Genomic DNA, 20,774 nt, shown 5'->3' on the forward strand with positions numbered 1-20,774 from the left:
CCTGGAAGTCACATGGCGGAGCAGACGCCGGGGAGCTATGAACTCCGGTGCCGCCTTCTAGAGGAACGCTTCGAGAAGCACACGACGGGTGTCGGGTCTGCCCCGTGCCCGTGCAGGGCTCTGTGAAGAGGGCACAGGTGCACTGCTGGAGGAGGGGTGCCCACAAGACGCCAGGCACTTTACCGATTCTCTGGTGGCCATTTTATAGATGGAGAAACTGAGGCTCACAGAGCTTATTACCAAAAGTAGCACCCCATTTACCATTTACGAACAAAACCCTGACAGTCAAAAGGAAACTAAAAGAATGTACAATACAGAATACGGTCAATTGACTGTTAAGACACATGACTTGTGTGTGTGTGTGTCTGTGTTCTTCTAAGTCCTTGTAGATGGTACAAATGCAGGGCGGGGAGTCTGTTCTGAACTGACGGTACCCTATGTGATGGGCGATGCGTCCAAAGTGCAGACAGTGCTCTCTTAGTATGTGTCTCTGAGTAGGTGAGAGACACACAGACACTGAGGCAGAACTTCCTCACGACTTCCCGTACTTAAAAACAACAAGACAGTAAAAAGCAGTAAAACTCATTAAACAAATCAAAATCTTATAAGGCATCTCAGGACCTGGGAGTCAAAAGCCAGGTGGGGGCAGGAGGCTTGCGCAGCTTCCCCATTCCCTCCAGATCAGGACTCTCCAAAGAGCCATGAGCTGCTCTGGGACACAGAACTTTAAAACCACCTTTCTGGAGTCTTGAGAAAGGACTGAAAGCAACGTCATGCTTTTCTGATCAACAGACAGCCTGCAGACAAACAGAACAACTGCTCACCAACACGCTGACAATCGACTTTTGAATTTGGGGAATTAAAAAAAAAAATGTAAGCAATAACTAAAAGTCTGATTTATTTCAGAGGCATCAGAGACACTTTAAATGAATTTAATTTGCATCTTCATGCTCCTGCTATTGCTATCTGCAGTATGCGGGTGCTTGGGTGTTTTCGGTGTCCCACGTTACCTGGGTCGTTGTCAGTGTGCATCAACAACAGGTGGTCCTGCCTAATGACATATTTTTCTCTGAGAATGGGTTCAGTCCCTGATAAAACCCATTCGTCACTGCTATAATGAAGTCCTTTTTTGAATAAATTAGAGCAATAAACTACATAAAAAAAACTGTGAAGAAACAAACCTATTCTGAGACAATAAAAGGAGCATAACTTTGAGATTTCTCACACTGGCAACTGGTGCTCGAGTTCTGCCTTTCAGCTGAAGACTACACAGAACAGGAGCTATGCTAGACCAGAGCAGGGGCCACGTGTAATGCCCACACCTCACGGCTCTGTCTTGAGATATGCCTTCATTAAGAAAAACTAATCATTTTGGGCGGAGCAAGATGGCGGAGGAGTAGGAGACCTGGATTTCGTCTGGTCCCAGGAATTCAGCTGGATAGGGATCAAACCATACTGAACGCCTACAAACTCAACAGGAGATCGAAGAAGAGAATAGCAACAACTCTCTGAACAGAAAAGCGACCACTTTCTGGAAGGTAGGACGTGCGGAGAAGTGAATCCGAGGCGATATTCGGGAGGATAGACGGCGGGGGAGGGGCCTCCGTCGGCCGCTTCTGGCAAGTGATAGAGCCACGGAGCACAAAATCGGAACTTTTAGAAGTCTGCTCCGCTGAGGGACGTCACTCTGGTGGCGAAGTGGGGGGTGGAACCCTCACGGGACAGTGTGGTCTCAGGACCCTCGGGGTCACAGGAAGACCGGGGGTGCCTGAGTGCGGCAGAGCTCCCAGGGATCGGAGCGGGGAAGCCGGCTGCAGAGACGGAGCCCAGGCGCGGGCTCTCAGCTCGGGGTTGCTATAAACCGTGATCCGCGGCACAGTCGGGCCACTGCTCCTCCAGCAGGGACCCAACAAGCGGCAGATCCGGGGAGACTCACCTTCTTCCCCCGGGAGGAGAGGTGCGAGAGCGCACCGCAGGGATCTGCTGGGTTTGGAGACTCCACCCGGGGTCGGGTGCCCGATAGAAAGGCGCGTTCACAGGCCGGGTGAGCACGGAGTGCGGCCGGAGACCGGGGAGACGGGAGTGACTGACTGCTTTTCTCTGGGGGCTCGCTGAGGAGCGGGATCCCGAGTTCTCGGCTCCTCCGGGGCGGAGACTGGGAGGCCGCCATTTTCACTCTCCGCCTCCAAAGCTGTACGGAAAGCTTGCAGGGAACAAAAGCTCCGGAGAGCAAACCCGAGCAGATGACTTAGCCCGGACCGGCAAGGGCGGGGCAATTCCGCCTCCGGCAAAGACATTTGGGAACCACGGCAACAGGCCCCTCCCCCAGAAGATCAGCAAGAACAGCCAGTCAAGACCAAGTTTACCGATCAGTGAGAACGGCAGAACTCCAGGGGCGCCTGGGTGGCTCATTCGGTTAAGCGTCTGCCTTCAGCTCAGGTCATGGTCCCAGGATCCTGGGATGGAGCCCCGCATTGGGCTCCCTGCTTGGCAAGAAGCCTGCTTCTCCCTCTCCCACTCCCCCTTGCTTGTGTTCACTCTCTCGCTGTGTCTCTCTCTGTCAAATAAATAAATAAAATCTTTAAAAAAAAAAAGAACGGCAGAACTCCAGCGCTAGGGGAATACTGCACATAGAATTCATGGCTTTTTTACCATGATTCTTTAGTCTTTCAAAGTTAATTTTTTTTTAACTTTTTTTTTTTTTTGGATTTTTCTTTTTCCCTTTTTCAACCAACATCTTATCAATCCCTTTTTTAAAAATGTTTTTTATTTTTCATTTTTAGAGTCATATTCTATCCCTTCATTATAGTTAAACATATTTTTGGTATATATATAAGTTGTTCTCTCTTTAAAATTTTGGGATACGGTTTCTTCTAACAGACCAAAATATACCCTAAATCTCTAGTGTATGTTTTTTTTCTATTCTCCTGCCTGATCACATTCTCTCCCTTTTCTTTTTTTTTTTATCCTCTTCTTTCTTTTTTCAAACAACTTATCAATTCCTTTTATAAACTTTTTTATAATTTTCATCTTTATAGTCATATTCCATCCCTTCATCATATCAACTCTTATTTTTGTACATAGATAAGTTTTTCTTTCTTTAAAATTTTGGGAGGCACTTTCTTCTAACAGACCAAAATACACCCAAAATCTAGTGTGTGGCACTGATCTATACACCAGCCTGATCATATTTGATCATATTCTGTTGTTTTTTTGTTTTGTTCTGTTTTTGTTTGTTTTTATCTTTTTCTTTTTCTTTTTTTTTCTTTTTCTTTTTCTTTCTTTCCCTTTCTTTTCCCCCGGCTTCAGGTCTTTTCTGATTTGTTTAGAGTATATTTTCTGAGGACATTGTTATCCTGTTAGCATTTTGTTCCCTCATCAATCTATTCTCCTCTGGACAAAATGACAAGACAGAAAAAATCACCCCAACAAAAAGAACAAGAGGTAGTACCGACTGCCAAGGACCTACTCAATACGGACATTAGTACTATGTCGGATCTAGAGTTCAGAATCATCACTTTAAAGATACCAGCTGGGCTTGAGAAAAGCATGGAAGTTATTAGAGAAACCCTTTCTGGAGAAGTAAAAGAACTAAAATCTAACCAAGTTGAAATCAAAAAGGCTATTAATGAGGTGCAATCAAAAATGGGGGCACTAACTGCTAGGATAAATGAGGCAGAAGAAAGAATCAGTGAGATAGAAGACCACATGATGGAAAATAAAGAAGCTGAGAAAAAGAGAGATAAACAACTACTGGATCACGAGAGCAGAATTCGAGAGATAAGCGATACCATAAGACGAAACAACATTAGAATAATTAGGATCCCAGAAGAAGAAGAGAGAGAGAGGGGGGCAGAAGGTATATTGGAGCAAATTAAAGCAGAGAACTTCCCTAATTTGGGGAAGGAAACAGGCATCAAAATCCAGGAAGCACAGAGAACCCCTCTCAAAATCAATAAAAATAGGTCAACACCCTGACATCTAATAGTAAAACTTACGAGTCTCAGAGACAAAGAGAAAATCCTGAAAGCAGCTCGGGAGAAGAGATCTGTAACCTAAAATGGTAGAAACATTAGATTGGCAACAGACCTATCCACAGAGACCTGGCAGGCCAGAAAGGACTGGCAGGATATATTCAGAGTGCTAAATGAGAAAAATATGCAGCCAAGAATACTATATCCAGCTAGGCTGTCATTGAAAATAGAAGGAGAGATAAAAAGCTTCCAGGACAAACAAAAACTAAAGGAATTTGCAAAGACGAAACCAGCCCTACAAAAAATATTGAAAGGGGTCCTCTAAGCAGAGAGAGAGCCTAAAAGCAACATAGGCCAGAAAGGAACACAGACAATATACAGTAACAGTCACCTTACAGGCAATACAAAGGCACTAAATTCATATCTTTCAATAGTTACCCTGAATGTAAATGGGCTAAATACCCCAATCAAAATCACAGGCTATCAGATTGTATTAAAAAACAAGACCCATCGATATGCTGTCTGCAAGAGACTCATTTTAGACCCAAAGACACCCCCAGATTGAAAGTGAGGGGGTGGAAAACCATTTACCATGCTAATGGACACCAAAAGAAAGCTGGGGTGGCAATCCTTATATTAGACAAATTAGATTTTAAAACAAAGACTGTAATAAGAGACGAGGATGGACACTATATCCTACTTAAAGGGTCTATCCAACAAGAAGATCTAACAATTGTAAATATCTATGGCCCTAACATGGGAGCAGCCAATTATATAAGGCAATTAATAACAAAAGCAAAGAAACACACTGACAACAATACAATAATAGTGGGGGACTTTAACACCCCCCTCACTGAAATGGACACATCATCGAAGCAAAAGATCAACAAGGAAATAAAGACTTTAAATGACACACTGGACCAAATGGACTTCACAGACATATTCAGAACATTCCATCCCAAAGCAACAGAATACACATTCTTCTCTAGTGCTCATGGAACATTCTCCAGAATCGATCATATCCTAGGTCATAAATCAGGTCTCAACTGGTACCAAAAGATTGGGATCATTCCCTGCCTATTTTCAGACCACAATGCTTTGAAACTAGAACTCAATCACAAGAGGAAAGTCGGAAAGAACTCAAATACATGGAGGCTAAAGAGCATCCTACAAAAGAATGAATGGGTCAACCAGGAAATTAAAGAAGAATTAAAAAAATTCATGGAAACCAATGAAAATGAAAACACAACTGTTCAAAATCTTTGGGATGCAGCAAAGGCAGTCCTAAGAGGCACATATATAGCAATACAAGGCTTTCTCAAGAAACAAGAAAGGTCTCAAATACACAACCTAACCCTACACCTAAAGGAGTTGGAGAAAGAACAGCAAATAAAGCCTAAACCCAGCAGGAGAAGAGAAATAATAAAGATCAGAGCAGAAATCAATGAAATAGAAACCAAAAGAACAGTAGAACAGATCAATGAAACTAGGAGCCAGTTCTCTGAAAGAATTAATACGATTGATAAACCCCTGGCCAGACTTATCAAAAAGAAAAGAGAAATGACCCAAATCAACAAAATCATGAATGAAAGAGGAGAAATCACAACCAACACCAAAGAAATACAAACAATTATAAGAACATATTATGAGCAACTCTATGCCAACAAATTAGATAACCTGCAAGAAATGGATGCATTCCTAGAGATGTATCAACTACCAAAACTGAAGCAGGAAGAAATAGAAAACCTGAACAGACCTATAACCACTAAGGAAATTGAAGCAGTCATCAAAAATCTCCCAACAAAAGCCCAGGGCCAGATGGCTTCCCAGGGGAATTCTACCAAACCTTTAAAGCAGAATTAATACCTATTCTTCTGAAACTGTTCCAAAAAAATAGAAATGGAAGGAAAACTTCCAAACTCATTTTATGAGGCCACCATTACCTTGATCCCAAAACCAGACAAAGACCCCATCAAAAAGAAGAATTACAGACCAATATCCTTGATGAACATGGATGCAAAGATTCTCACCAAAATACTAGCCAATAAGATCCAACAGTACATTAAAAGGATTATTCATCACGACCAAGTGGGATTTATCCCTGGGCTGCAAGGTTGGTTCAACATCCGCAAGTCAATCAACGTGATACAATACATTAACAAAAGAAAGAACAAGAATCATATGATCCTCTCAATAGATGCAGAAAAAGCATTTGACAAAGTACAGCATCTTCCTTGATCAAAACTCTTCAGAGTATAGGGATAGAGGGTACATACCTTAATATCATAAAAGCCATCTATGAAAAACCTACAGCGAATATCATTCTCAGCGGGGAAAAACTGAGAGCTTTCCCCCTAAGGTCAGGAACGCGGCAGGGATGTCCACTATCACCACTGCTATTCAACATAGTATTAGAAGTCCTAGCCACAACAATCAGACAACAAAAAGAAATAAAAGGCATCCAAACTGGCAAAGAAGAAGTCAAACTCTCACTCTTTGCAGATGATATGATACTTTATGTGCAAAACCCAAAAGACTCCACCCCAAAACTGCTAGAACTCATACAGGAATTCAGTAAAGTGGCAGGATATAGAATCAGTGCACAGAAGTCAGTGGCATTCCTATACACCAACAACAAGACAGAAGAAAGAGAAATTAAGGAGTCGATCCCATTTACAACTGCACCCAAAACCATAAGATACCTAGGAATAAATCTAACCAAAGAGGCAAAGGATCTGTACTCAGAAAACTATAAAATACTCATGAAAGAAATGGAGGAAGACACAAAGAAATGGAAAACGTTCCATGCTCATGGATTGGAAGAACAAATATTGTGAAGATGTCAATCCTACCTAGAGCAATCTACACATTCAATGCAATCCCCATCAAAATACCATCCACTTTTTTCAAAGAAATGGAGCAAATAATCCTAAAATTTGTATGGAACCAGAAAAGACCCCGAATAGCCAGAGGAATGTTGAAAAAGAAAAGCAAAGCTGGCGGCATCACAATTCCGGACTTCCAGCTCTATTACAAAGCTGTCATCATCAAGACAGTATGGTACTGGCACAAAAACAGACACATAGATCAATGGAACAGAATAGAGAGCCCAGAAATGGACCCTCAACTCTATGGTCAACTCATCTTCGACAAGCAGGAAAGAATGTCCAATGGAAAAAAGACAGTCTCTTCAACAAATGGTGTCGGGAAAATCGGACAGCCACATGCAGAAGAATGAAACTGGACCAGTTCCTTACACCACACACAAAAATAGACTCCAAATGGTTGAAAGACCTCAATGTGAGACAGGAGTCCATCAAAATCCTAAAGGAAAATACAGGCAGCAACCTCTTCGACCTCAGCCACAGCCAACTTCTTCCTAGAAACATCGCCAAAGGCAAGGGAAGCAAGGGCAAAAATGAACTATTGGGACTTCATCAAGATAAAAAGCTTTTGCACAGCAAAAGAAACAGTCAACAAAACCAAAAGACAACCGACAGAATGGGAGAAGATATTTGCAAATGACATATCAGATAAAGGGCTAGTATCCAAAATCTATAAAGAACTTATCAAACTCAACACCCAAAGAACAAATGATCCAATCAAGAAATGGGCAGAAGACATGAACAGACATTTTTCCAAAGAAGACATCCAAATGGCCAACAGACACATGAAAAAGTGCTCAACATCGCTCGGCATCAGGGAAATCCAAATCAAAACCTCAATGGGATACCACCTCACACCAGTCAGAATGGCTAAAATGAACAAGTCAGGAAACGACAGATGTTGGTGGGGATGTGGAGAAAGGGGAACCCTCCTACACTGTTGGTGGGAATGCAAGCTGGTGCAACCACTCTGGAAAACAGTATGGAGGTTCCTCAAAAAGTTGAAAATAGAGCTACCATATGATCCAGCAATTGCACTACTGGGTATTTACCCCAAAGATACAAACGTAGGGATCCAAAGGGGTACATGCACCCCAATGTTTATAGCAGCAATGTCCACAATAGCCAAACTGTGGAAAGAGGCAAGATGTCCATCAACAGATGAATGGATAAAGAAGAGGTGGTATATATATACAATGGAATATTATGCAGCCATCAAAAGGAATGAGATCTTGCCATTTGCAATGACGTGGATGGAACTGGAGGGTGTTATGCTGAGCGAAATAAGTCAATCAGAGAAAGACATGTATCATATGACCTCACTGATATGAGGAATTTTTTTTTTTTTTAAAGATTTTATTTATTTATTTGACAGAGAGAGATACAGTAAGAGAGGGAACACAAGCAGGGGGAGTTGGAGAGGGAGAAGCAGGCCTCCCGCGGAGCAGAGAGCCTGATGCGGGCCTTGATCCCAGGACCCTGGGATCATGACCTGAGCCGAAGGCAGATGCTTAACAACTGAGCCACCCAGGCGCCCTGATATGAGGAATTCTTAATCTCAGGAAACAAACCGAGGGTTGCTGGAGTAGGGGGGTGGGGTGGGAGGGATGGGGTGGTGGGTGATAGACACTGGGGAGGATATGTGCTATGGTGAGCGCTGTGAACTGTGCAAGACTGTTGAATCACAGATCTGTACCTCTGAAACAAATAATGCAATATATGTTAAGAAAAAAAATTTTTTTAAGAAGACAGCAGGAGAGGAAGAATGAAGGGGCGGGAATTGGAGGAGGAGACGAACCATGAGAGATGATGGACTCTGAAAAACAAACTGAGGGCTCTAGAGGGGAGGGGGGGTGGGAGGATGGGTTAGCCTGGTGATGGGTATTAAAGAGGGCACGTTCTGCATGGAGCACTGGGTGTTGTGCACAAACAATGAATCATGGAACAGTACATCAAAAACTAATGATGTATGGTGATTAACATAACAATAAAAAATTTAAAAAAAGACATCGGTGTGGATAATAAGCTAAAATATAAGTGTGAATCTCATGTATCTAATTTAAAAATAAACAGGGTATACAAAACTCCCTATTAAACTTATTGAGTTTTGATTATAAAAAAAAAAAGAAAAAGTAATCATTTTATCATGGGGAGATAAACACCCTCGGGAGTTTTATGAAATTATTTTTTCTTATTACTTTGCATATTGCACATACTATGTTCTTAAAAGACTCACATCTTGCAAATTAAATCCCCAACAAATCAACATGTCCAATGTGTCATAAGAAATGGATATCCAAAATATCCATCTGAGAGGAATGAGTGGTCTGCAACAGAAACAACAATTAATGAATCATGAATTCCCTCATCCAAAGGGCACAACTCTGACGTGCCCTCCGTGTGGATGGCATCGGAAAAGAGAGGCGAGGCCTGGTCCCTGCTCCCTAGCAGCTGAGAGCAGGGAAGGGCAGGCAGACTACGGCCCAGTGCCGGTTTCTCTCAGTGTTGTCAGGACACGATCACACACATCCGTTTCCACACTTCTCTGGCTGCTTTTCTGCTACAACAGTGAGTTGAGCAGAATGTACAGCCTACAGAACACCCCCTCCTGGCCTCCTACAGCAAGTCCGCGGGCCTACACGCAGCTTCCCGTGTGATCCCCTGCAGACACACAGCCACCTCCCGCTGTCCAGAAGGGCCCAGAAGCAGTGACACCCTGGCAGCCCAGGTCCTGATGCTGAACGACCATCCCACACTACGAGAAACCAGGCTCCTTGGAAGAAATGGCTGATTTAAGAGCCACAGCACAGCAACGACAAGATGTGCCTGGAACAAAACGCTGTTAGGAAGTAAAAAAATACTCAAAAGACGTACGGGATGCTCCTGTCAATAGGACCCAGGAGCCAGATAAAGGGCTCCCCGATGGCCAAATCTGGGGCAATTTAATGGTCAATTTATACAGCGACAGTAAAGGATTATAACCAGTTGAATCAAGAACTTACTCAGACAGATGACCGCTGGAGGGAGGGGAGAGGGAGGAGGAAGGAGGGACAGAAACAATGGACACGTCCCCTCCAGCAGAATGTCGGGCAATCAGTGTAGAAAGAGTGAGTGAACAAGACCCCATTTCACAGCTAGCACAGCAATACTTCGGCTAAGAAACACTGGTGGATGCTAAAATCTGCGAGGAAGAGTGTAGAATGAGGAAGAGAATACTGACAGAGTCTCAAAGTAGCTCCCACAAAGTACAAATGACTTACACAAGGAAAACAGTATCTTCCCAGCGGAGGCAACTGGCAACCCCTTCACCAAGTAACCAAACGTAACCTCACAGGTAACGGGACAGAGTGACAGTGACACCGTGCGCCTCCTCATCTGAGTACTGAGGAGGACACACCACACCTCCGTGAATGTCCGCCAAAAGTGTACACACGTGAATCCAATATTAAGGAAACAGACAACCTGAACTGAGGGGCATTCTACCAAAAAAACACTAGTGTGTGTAGTGATCAAAAATGCACGTCATGAACGGTAAAGGAAGACAGAGGAGCTCTTCCAAACCAAGAGACTAAAGACGCCTGACAGCCGATGGCACTGCGTGATCCTCAACTGCATCTTCTAAAGGACAAACGGGAGCAAAGAGCAAGATCGGCACGTGGACCGGAGAGGAGACCGTCGTACGAAGCAGTGATTAACTTCCTAAATCTGATCCCTGTTCTCTATGACTGCAGTTACCTAAGAGAAGGCCCTTAATCTTAGAAAACACACACCAACGTACTTATGTTCGTCGGGGTCCGGGCAGGTGACACAGGCACCTTCCCCTCCAGGGCATCAGGAACGTAAGTAAATACACGGACAGGACGGTAAAGCCAGCATGGGAAGATGTTCACAATTGGTGAATCCAGACAAACGGGCCTGTGGGGTCTCAGCACTACTCTTTCAACTCTTTTGTTTTAAAACTGTTTCCAAATAAAAGCTGTTAATGTCAGGAATAAGAACTAAAGGTGTTAACAATGGGAGGGGGAAGGAAAGAGAAGAGAGATGCACAGAACCACAATGCGCCAGGGGGAGGAGGAGGGGTACGAGGGTGTGATGCGAACACAGGGCAGACTGGAGTCAGTAATTAGTTGGGGGAGTCAGGAAAGGTCAGTGTCCCTGCCCAAGTGCTTTTCCCGCCTGTGGGGAGTGCTGCGTCCAGCCGAGTCCTCTCGGAAGAGCACTCCTCCTGGCCCTGGATTGGCCGGTCATTCTCTGAGCCCCAGAAACCCCCCCAACTCCTCCCACCGCAGCGCTAACTCACCCTCAGAATCGTTCCCTCTACATGTTTATCTCCCTCCCTGAATTACGGATTGCTGGATAAAAAATGTGAAATGATGATGATGATGACGACGACGACGACGAAGGCGGCAGTAATCACCTACCCGACACTTACTACACATCCCACATGACACTACCCAGCTCCCCACGCAGCGCGTGTAAACTGCTCAAAGAGTCCGACTGGCTTCACTTTTTTTTTTTTAAATGACCATTTACAGTCATGGAAACTGAGGCTGAGCAGGGATCGCATACCCAAGGTCACTACACGAAGTGGCAGAGTTGAGACAGAACTCCAACCTGACTGAAAACCGTCCCTCACCTCTCCTTCCTACCGAACAGCACGCTCCTCATCCCAGTATTTGTAGTTAGCAGCGGCTTGCACTTGAGAGGCAAAAAAAAAGGTGAGAAGGACTTCTCTAAGTGCTCTGCTCTGCTCCTGTTTGCGAGCATACCCAAACTCAAAGCAAGGAGCAGAGGAGGCACAGGAGGGAGGAGAAAGCCGGCCCTAAGAAAACTGCCGGCAGATAATCTACTCCCAGGAGATAAGCAAGAGCTGAGGTAGGAAATTCAGATACAAAAGATACCATGTGAGGAAGAGAAATACATAAATGTGTAGTGAACTCATACTAGATGTAACAAGTATGTCCTGTATGTTAAAATCTTGAAGTAAAACTAAGTAACATCACTGTCATTCCACCCCAACGAGCCACGAGGCAGGCATCACTGCCTTGCGCAGATAAGGAACACAGGCGGGAGAAACGCCTGGCCCAGAACACACAGCTACACCGAGCGGTGCGGGTCCTTCACAAATATCAGCTGAATAAATGAGTAAAATGAAAGAAAGCTCAGTATACATTCTGGAAGGCTTATGTACTCTATCCAGTATACAGCTCTGCTAAAATTACAGAGAATGTCATCGTGGCTTTGTCCAGAACTTCTCCCAGGTTTTGGCCCTGGTATGGATCAAGCCGCTGACCCCCGGGGAAGCAGGAACTTCTACAGCAGCTGACAAAGCTTTGGTTACTATTGTTTGCTTCCTCACGCAAATCACAGATTTTGACTCCTCTGCTCCAATGTAAACAACAGGACTATAATTTTCCCGCACAAAACGAACAACTTTGTGGCCAGCAGCCATCCATCAGACTGCCCTAACACCTTGAATACAGTTCTCAGTTCACGCTTTGGGGGCATTTTTCCTCTAGGGACGGTAAGCCCCCACCGTGACCTTGCACAGGCGAGCTACCCTCTAACTCCCCCGACTACCCAGGGCGAGAAGGGACCTAACTCCCCGGGGCTCCCCGGATTAAGGCAGCCACGTGTGAGCAGGGCCTGGGACACCTGAAGCCCTCCAGACGCTGCCCACGGGACGGAAGTCATGCTTCTCTGCGAATACTGAAGAGAGCTACCGAGGACGCCTCTTAAAATCAGCAATGTGGAAGACGGACACAGGAAAATCAAAAGCAACGCCGGCCTGTGGACGAGCCAGCACAGCTCGAAGCAGCTGCGGGGCGGACGGAGGGCAACCAGCTGTGCGCAGCGCCATCTCGTGGAGCGGGAGCGGAGCACAGGTGCCGATCGAGGGAGAAGGCCGAGCAGGCAAACCGCCCCTGCTCCCGCCGGCTTTCCTCTCCAGGCGAGCTCGGACCAACAGTGACGCCCCGTGTAAGATGTATATCAAACAGGGTGCTCTCACATCCAGCTCATGCTCTTTATCATACCAACGAACAACATCAGTGAGACGCCAGAAGCATCATTTAAAGTCCTTAAAATAGCAGCAGGGGCTGATTGGTGAAAAATTACGGAAATGTAAAAAATGATGGCAATGTACAGCTTACCAATCCAGAGCAAGAAATTTTGTGCTTGTGGAGAGGAGCTGCTGAGGGTCCAGCTATGTTTTAAGAGGTGCAGTCACAAAGCTGTTTATGGAAGCTCCAGGGTGGAACTGAAGCTTCTGGGGCTACTGCGCCTCGAGCAGCAGGGGACAGCCAACCAGTGCTGCTAACTCCCCCGGGGTATCACTAAGCTTCCCAAGAATGAGTCTGTTCTTCAGTCTTTCCTGCGCTGGAAAACTAAACTCATTCTAATAACAAAAAATCACCCTGAGAGCTGAAACTAGGGGATTACGTTATTTTACATTTTATGTCTGGAAAGTGACGCCAACACACACATCGGTCTCAGGTCATCATGTAAAAAGAGCAGGTAATGTTTACTAAGCACCTCTCATGTGTGAGACACTGCACTCATCTCATGCCTGAAACTACAGCCCTGCAGAGGAGGTAAAAAAGCACTCCCATTTTAAAGATGGGAAACCAAGGCTCCCAGAAATAAGTAACTTGGATAGGCTCCAACTAGAAAGTCTTCACCTCCCATAATCACAGGCTGCCTCCTGCAGCAGCTCTTCCCTTGTTAAGTAACACTATTCCCCATGTAAATGCCATCCAGCACCCATTCCATGCTTCCCCTGGTCAGAGTTCCTGCCCCCTTTGGTCAGGCCACTGTGAGCCCCTCTGCACAGTACACAGTCCGCCCACTCACAGACCACCCCTCCCATACCGAGCAATTAATTTGAAGAGCTGCATGGCAGAGAATTTCCCATGGAAGTCAAAGATGAAAATCCAGCCGCGGTGAAAGCTTCCACCTGTACTTGGTGCTCACAGGTGAACTGTCTATTGTCTGGGAGGTAGGCAGGTAAGGATTTGAACCCTGGTTTACCACTTAACTTTCTGACCTTAGTCAAATAATTTGTTCCTCATGCCCTCACTTTTCTCATGTGTAAAATAAGGTAAAACGATTTACTCTTTTAACACTGTGAGAAAAATTAAGTGCAATAATGCACATAAAGCATCTAACCCAGGAAAAGTTCTTGATAAATGTTAACTATTACTATTAGCATTGCAAGGCAAGGATATTGAAACATCCTCCCCACCCCCAGCCCACTGCCATCAGAGAGCCAAAACCATTGTCTGTGAGAATATGTTCTTTTATGTTCTTGGCACTCTTTTCCCCCAACTTTTTGAGCCTATTTTTAGAAAATGGAGCATTTCTAAACATACAATAAACTGACTAAAAATCCCTGATATCATCCTTTTGACCAACTGTTTCTGTGATAAATACAGTATTAAAATATAAAGACCTCTGTGCCTCGGAGAGGTTCCTTCAAGACACACAGAGCCTTTGTCTTAGTGACTTTCCACAGTCAAAGTTTCCCTGTTTTCTCCCTGTCCATTGAAATACACATAATTAAAAATCCTTACCTTGAATGCCTACCTAAGACTGAGAAGTGCTGCCGGAGAACACAGGGAAAAAGTGAACTTGCCTTTTTGGTAAAACACATTTTAGGGGGACCTCTTTTAAAAATTCATCATCACCAGTGGAAATTCCTAACTGGCTTCTACTATAATAAAAATTTCATTTAAAAACAATCTCGACTTCTGTCCTTTTATCTGTTTTCTTAAAGTAACCTATCAAAACACTGCATACTCAAAATTTCAGCCTGAATATTTAAAGTTGTGCACCTTGACTGGGCAAGTTGCTTTACATTTTGAAACTCAGATGAGTCATTTGAAAAAACAAAAGAGGCAGGCAGGGGATAAAACCACCTACCTTGCAAGATCTTTGTGAGGATTAGAGCTAATGCATAGGAAGCACCTGGCACAAAGAAGCCCTTAATTTGGCAGCTTTTATCATAATCATTATCCCCAGTGCTAAGAAAGCTTCTACTTTTTGGTAAAAAATATAAACCATTCTATCTTCACTCAGTGGGAATGATGACAACAAGCAAAAGGGTCTTGTGCTCTCAAAGCCGCTGCGGGCATTCAGTGTGCAAGCCCAGTTGCTCCTCTGGTTTGGGGTGTCTGTTTGCCATCTGAGATCGCAGATTAACTCCTTCAGGTAAGAAGGCTTATTTGCCATGTAACAAGGGCTTCAAATTTCTGGTTTTAGTCTGTCATTAGGAATTTAGGGAAGGAGAGCTAACTGAATTAGCGCATACTGGCTTAATTAATAAGTTCCTTAAGAAGAAGAAAAGTAAATAAACATCCGATGCAAAGCAGACCTGCTAACATCTCGTTGTCTCCTGGGCCTTCTGCTGCTGGCCTCACGCTGCATCTCACTCAGAGCCTCTTTCTTTTGTGTCTGTGCCCCCATCAGCTGCCCTATGGCGACAACACTCTGAGTCTTCCACCCCCGTGAAAATTACAACACAACACTGAAATGAAGATAGGAGTGGAAGGCTGCAAGAGCTCCACGAGGTGCTCAAGACCAAGCCATGGAAGCCCAGGCCGGCCGCCCAGAAGCTGACATTCTCCCATGGAAGACAGAGGTCCAAATAACGTAGTGTAAGGACAACCACACCATCAGAGAAGTAAGCACCGGCTGCTTTGGGAAAAAATGGGCCACCTAAATCCATTTGGGGGGAAGGAAGTGATCACAGGAGATCCCTTAGAACAGAAATTCCAAGGGTGAGGTATAAAAAGGGATGCCATATAACTTGCCTTTCAAGCGCAGCCCAGCCATGAACTGCCAGCCCAGCTGGACCTTCTCCCTCTGCAGGCCAGTGTGGTTCAGGAAAGAAGAACAAAGCTTGCACCCTCACTGGGAGATTTTGCAAGTAAGTCACCCTGGGTAAGTCACTTTAGTTGTTGGAGTCTCAGTTTCTACAACTGAAAAATTGGGCTAATAACCTCTACATTTCTGGGCTGTTACAGTATTCAGATTACAGACATGACTCGGCACAGAGAAGAACCTCAAAAATGTCCCTAGGCTGACCAAGTTAAACCATCTAGTCACTCAGCACTTCAAAAGGACAGTTGAAGGATAGTTGAGGACCTTCCTTAGGAAAGAAGAGGGCATCTACAAACTTGACACTCACTCTCAAATTCACACATGTGAGAACACTCATTTCTCAGGAGCGGAGTCTGTGTTCTTCCCTGGCCACCTCCAGGACTCAGCCCCAGGGCCTGGCACGGCAGCTTCTCAAGCAACATGTCAGTAATGACCAGATACCAAAACACTGTGACTCACAATCACTGGATCACCTGGAATCACAGTACGCTACAGGAAACTCAGAAATGGCATCCCATCCATTTTCTTACAAAAAACAACCAAAAATTCGGAAAACCCTAAGAAAAACAACTGAAAACTAAAAAACCACAGCCTCCTTTGGATGAAACAGAGAATCACACTCTACATCTAAATATAATTCTGTAATTTCCATTCTCATTCGTCTCTCTTACTCCACATGTCTGACAACAGTCAAGCAAATCACAAACATTTTCCAAAAGGGGGTCACCAAAAATGAAATGTTAAGCCATCAGGTTTTGTTGAAAAAGAGACACGGCACATCGGGCTAAGTACTGATCCTCCCTTTATACATTTTTACCCCTCACATATATCCTAAGTAATGCTAAGAGTACTGATATTAGAGAAATTGATGTAAGATGAAAAATTATTATTCTGAAATACCATCAGAGAACTTTATCAATCTGGACACAAATAGACCACGTTAATCTTGAATCCTTTGCTCCACTTCCTCTTGTAACCAACCACTAAATATACCTTGGCAGTGAACCAGCCACCAATCCATATATTATATCAGATAATTAAAAATACAGGGTTATGTAATCTTATTTAATGGTTACTTGGCTTGGACTGAAAACCATCCAAAGCAGTAGCAGAGAGCTGGATTAAATTATAATGCATAAGACATTTCTAAAGATGTTTTTCATGAGAGTCAGCGCATCCCCTACTAGCAAATATAATACAAAACATGGGACGCTACTTTCATCTCCAATTAAACCTCCTTGGCAGGAAACGGCAATGTCAATTCTCTACAGGCATGGAAGTGAGCGAGGGGGGTGATACCAAAGCCTATTTTCTTTGATTCAGGTTGAACATTAAGTAAACATTAACCGTTGCATTTGGTAGAGAAACAAAAGTACTCAGTATTTAGGGGGGAGGGGAGCCAGTTAGCCTTAGAAAATAAAAAGTCAGCAACTAATGCCCATCATGAAACACAAGCCTGGGGAAAGTATAAAAGCCGAACTATATGAGCACAGGAGCATATATCTTGATGTCATCCCACCTCAAGTTCTTACCAAAGATTATTAGAAAAAAAAATAATTCAGCTAGGAGGCTGATCAATGTTTACAACTACTGAATTTTTAAAAAACGGCAACACCTCATTTATAAACTGTTTCATTATCATAATGTGTTGATTATGAAAGTAATAAACTGGTCACAGGAGGGCTTTAATTCAAAAATGCCTCTTGGCCGGAGCATTAAAATCCTGTAGGATAAATCTGCTACCAATGTTTGTTTCTTCAAAAAGACCACTAGATAAGAATAGAAAGACACTTTTTTAGAAAATCAAGATAAGTCAACCAGAAACAAGCGTATTAATGATATTGATTTCTGAAAGGTTTTAAATTAGCACGTGCGAAGTATTTTATTCTATCTTTGCGGGAAGGCATAAGTGGCAAGAATAATGGCTTTAGGAGACCGAAGACCTGAGTTCAAATTAAATCTCAGCTGCCCACAAGCTTGCATAACTGGGTTCCTCAGCTGCCTCCCCAGAAAAATGGAGACATCAGTGTCGACCTCACAAGAGTGCAAGAGTGAGACAGGAACTGGACATCATGTACCGTTAAGAGCCTTGGAAACTTGAACACACTCCACACAAACATGAGGTATCGCGTTCACTGCTGACCATTGTCACTGCACAAGTTACTGTCGGAACACTAACGCCAGTATTGAAATTCAGAATAAACTCCGAAAAAAATAGGTTTTTTTCAAGGCAAAGAGTCAAAAACGTAGCTAAATAAGAATAAAAATACTTTTCTGTAGCCAATAACAAGACACTTGTCAGATTCAAAATCAAAGTTTTCTAATAACCATTCAAATTCAGATTTAAGATACTATTTTAGAAATGCACTTGTAATTCTGGCGTTACATAAATGAGCATGATTAATATTTTAAATGATAGGGCTTTGCTTTCTGGATATCAGCTTATGACTTAAGGGGAAATATGTCTGTCTGAAGTAATCTAAATTAACAGTAATAAGAGCACCTCAGTAGCACCCTTTCCTTCTTTCACATAATTGTTCAAATGTACTTCTTACCCAAATTACACTTTTTATGGGAAAGTAAGGTAATCAGATTTAACATCTAAAAAAAATACTAAATGGCAATATTGTCCAATATCTGTTTCAAGTAACTAGAGGCCATTAACACCAGTAGAAACAGAAACCGAGAGAATTCTGAATGTATTAGCAACACGGTACTGCAACAACATGGCACAGAGAAAAAAAATAACTTTCAAAATAAGATAACTCATTACACTTTTAGTTAATCTGTTTCCTTAACTGAGTACAACATAACTTTGTCAGCTTTATTTAAAAAAAAAAATGCACTTGATTCCACAATCTAGGATATTTCTAATGCCACTGATCTCACACAATGTACAAAGAAATTTCTTTCACAGAAATGACAGCCCAGCAGGCAACAAAAAATATATGTAAATCATAAAGAGCAAGGAGTACAAGCCTAACTGCAGAACAGTTCAGAAGAGCATGGGAATAAAGCTGAAAATTCTTTTTCTCTAATTTAAGAATGTAAGCCCATCACTTTTTCACAAGCTCACTTAATTAAAGAAATAAAAATAGGCTTGCAATTAAAATGGGAAAGCTCTGTAAACCGATTTCTGTTCAACCATTCAAACAGCATTCATGCTTAAATTCTTGGAGATACTGAGTCTCTCCACGACCACCATCAGTCGACAACACCCTACTCTGAAGAACTGGTTGAAATAGGCAAATGCTGGAGGTTGCTATTTTAAAATATAGACATCTATATACAAATAGAATATGTCTGCCTCATCTTTCACTTCCAACAATAAAAGAGCCAGGGCCAGCATTAAGATCAGCAGACCCGATTTAACTCGGGGACCACAAACTGTCACTGCACGGAGTGATTCATGCAAAAGGTAACAGATCTGACCAGATAATGTTTCTGCCATCACCCAAAGAAAAAGCAGACCAGTGGCCCCCAAACCCATCTTTATCTGAAACACGGATTAACAGATACAGAAGCAACTGAGGACTGCTCCTGGGAAGGCAGGCTTGATTTACCATCCATCCCAGATTACTCAAGAAGCTGGAGGAAGAACAAGCCAGGAAATACTGTCCTAGGTAGGCACGCCTCCATATGTCCCTGTATCCCGGTGCCCTGCACTTCCCAGGACTGTTCACACCCTGAACTGGCTGAAGCAGTGCTGAAAGGCATAGGCAGCAAAGACTCCTTGCCCAGTCTTCCCAACCCCTAGCCAGCCCCCAGTGAGAGTGACCCACCCAGAGCTTCCCAAAGAGAAGACAGGCAAGCCAAGAACGGCGCAATTGCGTGGGCCTCTTCTCCCCTACCAAGCCCTCCAAGGGCCAGCTTGCAAGCCTTGGCTGGAGCTGCCCACCCCCAGGGAGGGCATACCACCCTACAAGGGTGGCTATAGGCTTGGCATGGAAGAACAAGAGGGAAAGAAGAGGAACTGGGCTCTGCCACTAGGACCGCCAGGTCCCTCTCCTCTGAAATGCTCAGGGTCTGACCCCAAACCTCCCCCAAGGTCCTCAAACTTTACTAACAATGCAAGCACCTGTTCCCTTCACCTCGTGTGCATTTCATCTCCTCAGATCCTTCCATTTTGCTCCAGCTCTTTCTCCAGTTCCCTGGACAAACCAAACACACTAGGATCCCTGAGTCCCTCACAAACTCCCCTCCAATGAGATCATTCAACCCCCGCCCCGCCATATCCCCCAGATGTTCGCCGTCCCCCACCCACAAGTTTCCCTCGGGTATCCTCGAGTCCCCAAAGATCTTCAAGTCACATCCAGCCTTCTGCCCCCCTGCCAAGCCTCCCAAAGGCATATCTCCTCCCACCCCCCACCCCCCGGTATCCCACGTTCTCCCAGGTCCCCACCCAAATGCCCCCAGATTGCTACCTGGGTCCCCGCCCGCCTCCCCAGGTCTATTTCCAGTCAACCCCACAGGTCCGCCTCCCAGGCGCCCCGCATTTCTATCCGCTCCCGACCCTCCCCTGTCCCCCAGCCCCAACGGCCGCTGGCGACGGTTAACGGCCGGCCGGCGTGCGCTCTCACCTTGGTTCACCAGCCGCAGAGCGTGCGTGAAGGAGGGGTCCAGGGAGTCCTTCTCCGCCATCAGCTCCGGCAGGTACTTCTCCTCCATGCTCGCCGGCCGCCGGGCCCGGGACGCCGACGCGCGGCAGGCGAGCAGCGGCCGCCCCACAACCCCCGACCCCGCCCGCGCCCCAGCGGCGCGCAACCCGGGCCAGGCGCCGCGGCCGGGGCGCGGCGGAGCCAAGCCGGGCGGTCGGCCCGGCGGCGGCGGCACGGGGCGGGCGCCGGCCGCGCGGCCCCGGTCCCCGGGGGTGGCCGCTGAGTGCCCCGCGCTGGCGGCCGCTGCCTCCGGGACGCGGCCCCCGCAGCCCCACAGCCGGTCGGGCAGGAGCGGGCGTGGGCCGGCGCGGTGAGGCGGGCCCTCGGGCCGGGCCGGCGGCGAGCTCGGCGAGCCTGAGGTAGTCCCGGGTGAGCCC

At 45.0% G+C, this 20,774-nt stretch overlaps 1 protein-coding gene and 1 long non-coding RNA gene across 3 annotated transcripts in view; both read right to left on the reverse strand.

Annotated features, from left to right (window-relative positions):
* KHDRBS3 (KH RNA binding domain containing, signal transduction associated 3) overlaps positions 1-20,486 on the reverse strand; it is a 183,867-nt gene extending 163,381 nt beyond the window's left edge. Inside the window, exon 1 of one of the 2 annotated variants that reach the window (XM_036067876.2) lies at positions 20,320-20,486. In XM_036067876.2, coding sequence (XP_035923769.1) covers positions 20,320-20,407 — 88 coding nt within the window. In that variant the 5' untranslated portion in view covers positions 20,408-20,486. Of the gene's footprint in view, positions 1-19,302; positions 19,325-20,319 lie in introns of those variants that run through there. The other variant, XM_036067877.2, reaches the window with a different exon arrangement.
* Positions 16,047-19,299, reverse strand: LOC144381812 (uncharacterized). Its single transcript, XR_013447652.1, has 2 exons — positions 19,172-19,299; positions 16,047-16,212 (listed from the first exon to the last, which is right to left on the reverse strand). It is a non-coding gene; the product is annotated as an uncharacterized LOC144381812 (long non-coding RNA).
* Positions 20,487-20,774: the final 288 nt, after the last annotated feature.

The sequence above is a fragment of the Halichoerus grypus genome, chromosome 5 (genome assembly GCF_964656455.1).
Source record: "Halichoerus grypus chromosome 5, mHalGry1.hap1.1, whole genome shotgun sequence".
Taxonomy (NCBI): Eukaryota; Metazoa; Chordata; class Mammalia; order Carnivora; family Phocidae; genus Halichoerus; species Halichoerus grypus.